The 8,762-nt window shown below is 41.3% G+C and overlaps 1 protein-coding gene across 4 annotated transcripts in view; it reads right to left on the bottom strand.

Moving 5' to 3' along the window:
- Nucleotides 1–5,260: 5,260 nt before the first annotated feature.
- Nucleotides 5,261–8,762, bottom strand: part of LOC133840248 (titin) — a 34,347-nt gene continuing 30,845 nt past the window's right edge. For 3 of the 4 annotated variants that reach the window (XM_062271966.1, XM_062271968.1, XM_062271967.1), the window contains 5 exons: nt 7,357–8,762; nt 6,624–7,076; nt 6,053–6,135; nt 5,779–5,965; nt 5,261–5,694 (listed from right to left, as the gene is read on the bottom strand). The exon at nt 7,357–8,762 is cut by the window's right edge and continues 17 nt beyond it. In XM_062271966.1, coding sequence (XP_062127950.1) covers nt 5,591–5,694; nt 5,779–5,965; nt 6,053–6,135; nt 6,624–7,076; nt 7,357–8,762 — 2,233 coding nt within the window. In that variant the 3' untranslated portion in view covers nt 5,261–5,590. The remainder of the gene's footprint in view (nt 5,695–5,778; nt 5,966–6,052; nt 6,136–6,623; nt 7,077–7,356) is intronic. The other variant, XM_062271969.1, reaches the window with a different exon arrangement.

The following is an 8,762-nucleotide window of genomic DNA, read 5'->3' as shown; positions in this document are numbered from 1 at the left end:
TGGCGTATGTGTGGTATGTGTGCGGCTGGGCGCAGCCCATTTTTGTAGCCAGCAATTTTCCAGATCGCTGATGGAAATTGTTTAAATGAAAATGTTTTAGATGCATTAGTTTATGAATTACGACTTAAACATGTTTAGTAGTAGTACGTGCTCCGCCTTTGTTTAGTAAACAAAAAGACTACAAAACAAAATAACAACAACAAAACGCACAAAAGCCAAAACAAGAAGCAACTAATCAAACAACCAAAAGCCATTAAAACTAGTACAGAGATTTACATTTTCGTTTACCTGCTTGTGGCGTCTGCTGTTGACCATTCTGCAGCTGTGGCTCCTTGCCAAAATCCGAAATGGAAACGGTCTTGGTGCTGACATAGCTAATGGACTCGACTGTTGTCTCCCACTTCTGGAATGTGTTAATCGTATCGCTGCGCAACGCTCGACCAGCTGGTGAAGTTATGTTGCTTTTTTGGGGCGTCGTCGAGCGCAATGACATCGTCGATGTGGCCGATCCCAAAGAAGAACTTCCCGGTGATTGGGAGGCTGTTGTAGAAGAACTAAAGGATGCCGATTTGCGTAGCGGCGTCTTGTTGTTGTCCTCTTCTGCTGCCTGTGACTGTTGCTTGCCGTCATTCTCCTCTGTGATGAGCAGACTCTCTGTTTGAGTGCCTTGATCTGTAATGAGGAAGTAATGCACATAATAATAAATGTGGGAAGGCAATTTTAATTGAGTATCATTAGCTCTGATCTCTTCAGAACTTTTTTAAAGATCTAACACTTTTTAACAATATACATGTAAAGTTCTTCACCAATTGCATCATTTAGAAATATCAAAAACAAGAAAACAAATTGATTTTAACTAATAACGAGTATGAAAGCAACAGTCGAGTGTGCGCGACTGTGAGATACTCGTTACCCATTTTCAATAAAAGCAACACAGTGCGGTTTTATTCAAAACATATCCCGAATTAAAATACCGCTAAATACTAAAATACAGCGAAGCGTATATTCGATTGATTTAACAAAATAGTGAGTTTTATCATTTAAGCATATCAAAATAATATACCGAAAAATACTAGATTATACCGAGGACTATATTTGGTATATCGGTAGTATCCCGTAATAGTAATTACGTTCAAAATATACAAACCTAAGCAACCTATGACCCGATATTCCTTTAAATTAAATTTTTCCAAAAAATAATGTTCGACACATAATTAAATCTAGTTAGAAATACGAATCTTAAAGAGCCTGAATATGATCCCTATTGTGTAACGTAGGTTTGCCAGAAAAAACACACAGCGGGATCTCAGTTCAATATCCCAATATAAACTCTTTGTGCAAATGGTGTTATTGTTGCTATTCTTAATGTTATTGTCAATCTTGTTGTTATTGTTGCTGAGGCTGCCTGCTGCTGTTGATGATGTTGTTTCAAGTGTGTAGCTGCGATTCGAATTCGAATTTTGGCAATTAGTTGCTTATTTACGAGCGCAGCGCACTGTTCGCACTTGAATGTTTGAAATGCGTGCGCGAATTTCGTTAATTTTCGTAGATGCTTTTTTGTTGCTGAAAACTTGGCCCAATTTTTAGTTGAAATTGAAATAAAATGCTCAACTGCTGTGGCCGTTGGCCATTGGCCGCTTTAGCATTTTCTCAATTTCGCATTTTCACAGGCTGTCATTCTGACAGTTTTTATTTTTCGCAGTTTTCCCTTGTGTCAGTCAGTGCATTTTCAGCATTGCTCGTTGCGATGTTTTTGCTAATTTACAGCGTGCGTATAAATAAATGTGTTGCCAAGATTTTGGCACTCGCTTTTTTCTGTTTTTTTCTCTATTTTATTTGCTAAGCTCTGGCAGGGTCAACGCGTGCCAGCTATACGAGAGTTTAGCATCGAGTATATAGTTTATATAGTTCTATATGTTAGTTGTTGTGTGTGTTCACATATCTATCTATCTATTTGTATAAAAGACAAGTCTGTCATCGAGGATTATGTAATTGAAATTTTGTGGTGCGCCTGGGATTTAATTTTGACTTTGATTTAATTTGATATCTTGTGCGTTATTGTGGCGTCTCTGTTTCTCGTTTCGGCTAATTAAAATATATACGAAGACATTAAAATTTTCGGTGTGCTGCTTTAGTGAAATTGAAGTGCTAAAAGTTTTCTCTCACATTCCGATGCGATTTGCGTAGTTTTTCGCGATTAACTCGTCGATTTTCCGGCCGTTTTGTTGGCTTCTGTTTTATTACAATAAACGTGGGTGGGAAATGTGAGGAAAAACAATTTAACGATGCGCCCAACTGCTTTCGGGGCGTATACTTAATATCAAATATGCTTTACTATATATTCAAGTATATAAATATATGTGCAGTATGTATATATTGGGGCTTAAGGCTAATATTCATTAACCCAAAATATATACTCGTAATTATTTATGTATTTTTTTGCTGGCAACGTTGACACACACTCTTGCGGAAATATCGTATTATTTATATGGGACAAGTGCCATTCGCTGCTGCCTCTTTGTGGTCAGTCTGTTGGCCAAATATTCTAATAATTCACATTAAAGTACCCCACTAGCCAGACTACAAATGTCTTTCGCTTCCTTTCCCCATCAATGTCGCAGTTGTTGGATTGATCTACAACTCAGGAAACGCCATTGAGAGAGACAAAGTCGCAAAATCTTGCAGAATTATATTTGTTTTTCGTTCATAAAATATTTAATTGTTGTTGTAGAAAGCAGAATATAAACTTGTGTTTATTTTGATTTACAATATTATTACTTTGCTTCGAAAATACGAAAAGTTTCATACAAAAGATTTTGCCTTTAAGATAAGTTTACGAGCAATATTATTCGTTTATCTGAAATATCTTTAATAGTTTTTTTTAAGATTACAAGTTCTGGGGTATTGATGAAAATGGGTCAAAAAATGTTAAGTAGTCAAAGAACATTTGAGTGACTCGCGTTGAGTTCATTGGCGTATTTATAGAAATTGCCTAATTAATTTAGGAAAAACACAGAGAGAGCGAGATACAGAAGGAGAAAAACATCATCAAACGAATGTTTGTATAACTGTGGCGCATATTCATCACACAAAAATTCTATTCGTTTTTTCTTCAAATGCTCTCCTAAGAGCTCAGAGAGATTGTCAGATTGTCCGACAAGAATCTTTAGTGGACATTTTCTTCACAAAAAAAGCGTGGCAATAAAATTGTGAGGCAACATTTTCAATTTTGCAGAGCGTAAATCATTTTCCATTTCGTTCGTGTGCGCAAATTCATGTTGGTCAAAACTGTTTAAAATGTTTGGGGCTTAGAAAGAGTTTGGATAGCAAAAACATTTGCCACATTTCGCCTGGGCAAAACAACATTATTGAAACAGTGTGTGATGTTTATACAAATTTGGCGAATGTGCCAAAAAAATGTTGCACAAGGCCAAAGTAACAACAAAAATAAAGAAAAGTTAAAACAAAGTTGTGAGATTCTTTCTGCCTTTTTTTTATAAAGTTGATAATTTATGCAATCATTATATGTATCGAATATGTTGTCAGCTCGTTGTGCAGGAAATGGGCGTTTTAATGAATCATTTAAGAAGAAAATCTTGCCATCTGTTTGCAGCAGGCCAAAACGGAATCGAAAGACGATTTATTTCGCGTGTATTCACATGAAATTATCGCGCAATTATAAGCACTTACGACTTACGACTAAGTAATAGACAATTTTCTAGCACAAATGATTCAGAGTTTTTCTTGACTCGCATCCAAATTTCAAATTGTCTCAGTTGTTGCTACTCAGGTGGCCTAATGACTCGAACAATTTTGCGCCAAGAGCGAGTACAAGATTGTCATTTAGATTGGCAGGCACTTTGGGCCCACGCCTTGTCTACAATAACAACAGCAAATAAGAAAAATGTTTATTCAAATCAGCAGACTATAAATAAGCCCCTTGGCAAATCAGGTATGCTCTTCGGTTTTTTTTTCTGGTCAGTGTCAAGGACATGGGCTAACATTTTGGACTAGTTTCGCTCTCTGCTCTGGTGAATGTGGCACCTAGCCGAAAAATCAATTCGAAACGATTCACAACCGTGTCCGAAGTGTTGTGTTTATGTCTGGCCCGGTCCGGCCCCGTCTTGATTGCTACGAATTGTTCGCATATTGCGCGTTTTGTTTCTTCTCATCATTTGGTATCTTATTCTTGGCAAGCGTTCACATTGCACGCCCGACAGCCAAAACTTTGAAAATTTGAAGAAAAATAGATAAATAAACATTGCTGAAATTCAAATAAATCATTTATGACTAGCACACCACCAACAACAACACTTATACTAAGATCTCCTCCTCAACGCACACACCTTCTGTTGTGTCCACGGCCCAAGAGTCGGTCAGTCAAACAACACCCACACACATGGCCCCATCCTCAAACATTTGTTTTAGATTTTGAATTAAATGTTTTTTTTTTTCTTTTTTTCTGCATGAATATTTTCGCTGCTTTATTTCATAACAAGATGTTGTTTTAAAAAACACTTGAATGTTCTCAAGCAACCATCTGGTCTCTGCTAATTGGCTGACCCAATTTGAAGGTTTACTCATTGCTAGTTGACCTCAAAAAAACAGGATATACTGTTTATCTATCAGTACCCGACAATTTATCATAAGTACCGCAAGACATACTTTGCAAATCTTTGCTAAGAGAACCTTGAAGTCTATTGCGATTATAAACAAAATCATGAAAAATGATTTTCCATTTCCTCAATTGTTTGCATTATATACACATGAATGCAATTAATCTTGTGAACTAGTTGCCTCTAGTATCTTGAGTATTATGATTTATCTGATTCCTGAAGAACAGCCATTAATAATCATCGATCAGTTAGCGCTATCTTTCCTAATATTTATTAATAATGATCCCATACCGATCAAGTAAATTTTTTTTTGCATTATAAATTTTAATTCCTAAAATGATGTCGTTTTTATATTTGAATTCCAAAAAAAATTGTTTTTAACTCAAATAATTCTGCACGATCAACGATCGTCTGGCGCCATCTAACGCCAATAGCAAGTTAGAAAGCTTTCGAACAGGAATGAGAAAGCTTTTTCGAACTCGCTGCGTACATTTTCCCATAGAGAGCGCCAGAAAATTGACCGAGAAAAGCTTTCAACAAATGATAATGGTGAAAATATAAACAATTTTAATGAAAATTAGAAACATTCTAGATCACATTTCCACTTAAAATTTTGGATATGGTTGCAATGAAACAACTTTGCATTCGTTTTCAAATTGATTTATTATGATTTTTCGACAAAAACAAAAGTAATACTATAATCTCTCGGTATGAACGTGACCGTAGGTTGCGGCTAGTTAAATGATCCTTTGCGATCGGAGGATCAGAGGATGCGCAACACGTTGAGAGAAATCCAAACGAACTGTATTTTTTTCTTTTTTTTTTTTTTTTTTTTTGGTATAACTTGAATTAGAGACACGCACACACAGAGATAAAAGATTTTTCAAAAACTTTGGCATGAACAAATCATAAAATAAATAAATAATTATCGTACGATTAATATGTATGTATACAAATAAGTATGTAGTATTCTCTTAGTATCTAAATCCGCGATTTGTGCTCGAAACGTTCAAATTTCCGGTTGTGCTGGCGGCGCCCAACGGATTAACGGCTGTGCAAACGTAGCTGCCATTGTCGTCTGTGAAATGAATCAAAAAGAACGAGATGAGATTAATGAGCACGAACTGTGCAGAAGAGCACTCGAATGGCTGGCAAAACTTACCCGGATAAGCCTGGGGCAATGTGAGGCGGCACACACCGTTCCGGTACTCAATGATATGCCCGGCCGAGCTGCCCTGCTCCAAATGGCCGCCATTGTGGATCCAGTTGACCTGCGGCTGCGGATGCGCCTGCACAATGCACTCGAATCTCGCCGTGCCGCCCACGCCCACCGCAATATCTTTCAGGGGCTGCCATGGCATACAAAAATATTACACGTTACAAAATATGAGCTGGGAGGGTTCAGGTGGGTCAGGTTAATGACTCCGTTCACTTACCGTTATGAATAATGGTGGCCTTTGTGCCTGCTCATCGCGATTCAAATGGGCATTGACGGGCTCCGTATTGGGCAATTCCGGCACTAATGATGGTCGAGGAGAACCATTAGAAACTGCAGCTTAGCTCGGACAGCGTCCATTAGTAGGATTAACACACAAAAAAAAAACAACACAGACACGTACAAACACGGTAACACAACGATTACAGAGCGTAATAAACATTCCAGCAAGCTTTCAAACGCATTCGCAAATATTTTTTTGGTTCACTTTAAACTTTAAGAGCACAAGATAGCACAAAATATGTGGCATGCAACACAACGAGCACAAAAACGATTAAAACGAACAAAACTTTTGGGTTAACAGACATGCAGTTTGTTTGTTTGAATGGGGGGTTAGCTTAAGAGGCACTTGTGTATCTAACATCAAGTATACGCAGCGTATACGCAATCGACTAGTGTCAGCGACAGCAACAGCAAGTGAGTGAGAGAGTTGGTGACGACAACATAACATAGTCAACGTGTCCTAGACTAAAAAGTGACAACATCAAGTAGCTGGCTCATCAGTTCAATACCTGTGCGCACCATCTGCTCGGGCGGCAGACGCGGCGCCTGCGCGTGCAACCGATCGAGATGGATGTCGAGACTGTGATTGCTCGGCAGACTGTAGCGTTTGTGGGCGAATCGCGGTGCCGCCGCTCTCAAACGTGGCGAAAACGCTGTGCGACGTTGAGCCTCGCTATCGGAGCTGTAGCCGGTGTTCAGGTTGTTTTTATTGTTGGTGCGTTCATGTTGCACTGGTATCACAAGCTCATTGCCAGCGGCAAGCTTCAAGGGATACGACGCGTGTGGGGTGCCATTGCTTTGTTGGGCATTCGAACCGATGCCATTGGTGTTGCTGCTGCCTTTGCTGTTCCACTGGCTGCTCACAAACTTGTGACCCTCGCCGGGAAACAGTATCCCGAACTCGTAGCCAAAGTCATATTTGAAATAGATTAAACCGGTATTGGGATCGACGCATTTGGTGCCTGGATTACGTTTATGGGGGAATTTTTGGTTTCGTACAAAGAAAGAACTTATCGATAACATAAACAAAATACCAAAATAAACAATATCGTGTTAACTTGGGATCGCTTTTGGGCGAGGGCGGGAAGTTTTTGGGGTTAGTTAGTTCTGATGCACTCAACGAAATTTTTCAAATGTCAACTTTCAATACCAATTCAATAAAAATGGAATTCAAATCTGTTTTCTGGGTTCTACGTTCAGAGTTAAGCAAGGAGGATTTGTCTTTCAAGCATTTGCACTTACCGTATTGGGAGACGCGCGATTCATCCCTGTAAGCCTGGGGGTGATTGCTGCCCTCGCTGGGAGCACGTCTGAATCCGGGACGCAATCCCGTCGAACTCTGCATATCCCTGCTGACATCCTCGACAAACTGATGTGACTTCTGCAGGAACGTCGAGCCCATGCGTTTGCCCTGACCCTCTGCCTGCTGTTGCAACGTGTTGTAGCCATAACGCGGCAAGGTGCCGCCACGCAGTTGTTGCTGCTGCAGTTGCTGTTGATTGTCTGTCTGATCCAGTCCGTACTGCTGCTGCCTCAAGGTGCTGTTGCGATTGAGGGACTGTGTGCGATGCTGTGTGGTCACTGTGCTGCCGCCGCGTTGCTCCTTGAGCAGCGTATTTACATCCACATGGATCTTGCTGGGCATCTCGGGACCGCGATCAAACTCCATTGGTGACAACACACGCTCGTAGGTACGTGGCAGACTGCAGGAGCGGCCGCCCTGCGGAGGCGCCACACGACGATAGCCCTTGGTTAGGCCATCGCCATACGGCGACCAAAGCGGTTGAATGCGTGCTCCCTCCACTTCGCTCTCATAGTCGCTCTCCCGGAACTCCCCGGGTATGAACTTAGTGGGCGTGGCCGGCGGTGGCAAATGGGATTGTCGTGATGGAGTGCGACTGCCCGCTGGACTGTATGGGAAGGGCTCAAGAGGTTGCATGTATTGCTGCTGTTGTTGTTGTTGCTGTTGGTTGTCAAAGTGAATCACTCGCTTGGTCTGCTGCATGTTGACAATGCGCTGCGAACTCTCTGTCGATTCATGCATCTGCATCACGTTCTTCGTCTCGTGAGCTACCTTGGCAGTGTGCATGGGAGCACCAGCAACTGCATTGTAGTACATGGTTGGCCTCGAGCTGGGCAGTGGTTGCTGCTGTTGCTGCTGCTGTGTGGCAGCTATAAACTTGGCTGCCACAGGCTTTGGCTTGAAGACATGTTGCGGCTGCTGTTGATTCGACTTGAAGCTCGACTGTTTGGAGCTGGACTCTGTGCGAATCTCGTGGCGTATCTCCTTGCCAATCGGTTCGAATTTGGGACGCGAGTAGCTGCCTACTTCGGGTGGCGTTGGCTCAAACTCCATGGGCGATGGCGTCACCACAACCACAGGCGACTTGTGTCCGTTGGCAATGTTGGTGCGAGGAGTTGGTGTCGGTGGGAACACAACGCGATACCCTTTAATGTCTGTGTCTGACTCGTTGGCACGCGACACTGAACGGAAGCGTTCATCCACTTCGCTGCTGTAGTCACTGAACTCAGTAGCTGGCGTCTTGCGCTGTGCTGGCACTGGACTTGGTGTGATCAACGGCATCGTGTTCGAAGTGTACTTGGTCTCGTGGTGAGTTGAACTGCTGCTTTGCTGCATACTTGACGAC

Source organism: Drosophila sulfurigaster, chromosome 3 (assembly GCF_023558435.1).
Source record: "Drosophila sulfurigaster albostrigata strain 15112-1811.04 chromosome 3, ASM2355843v2, whole genome shotgun sequence".
NCBI classification, from domain to species: domain Eukaryota; kingdom Metazoa; phylum Arthropoda; class Insecta; order Diptera; family Drosophilidae; genus Drosophila; species Drosophila sulfurigaster.
This window is presented reverse-complemented; position numbering and strand designations above follow the sequence as displayed.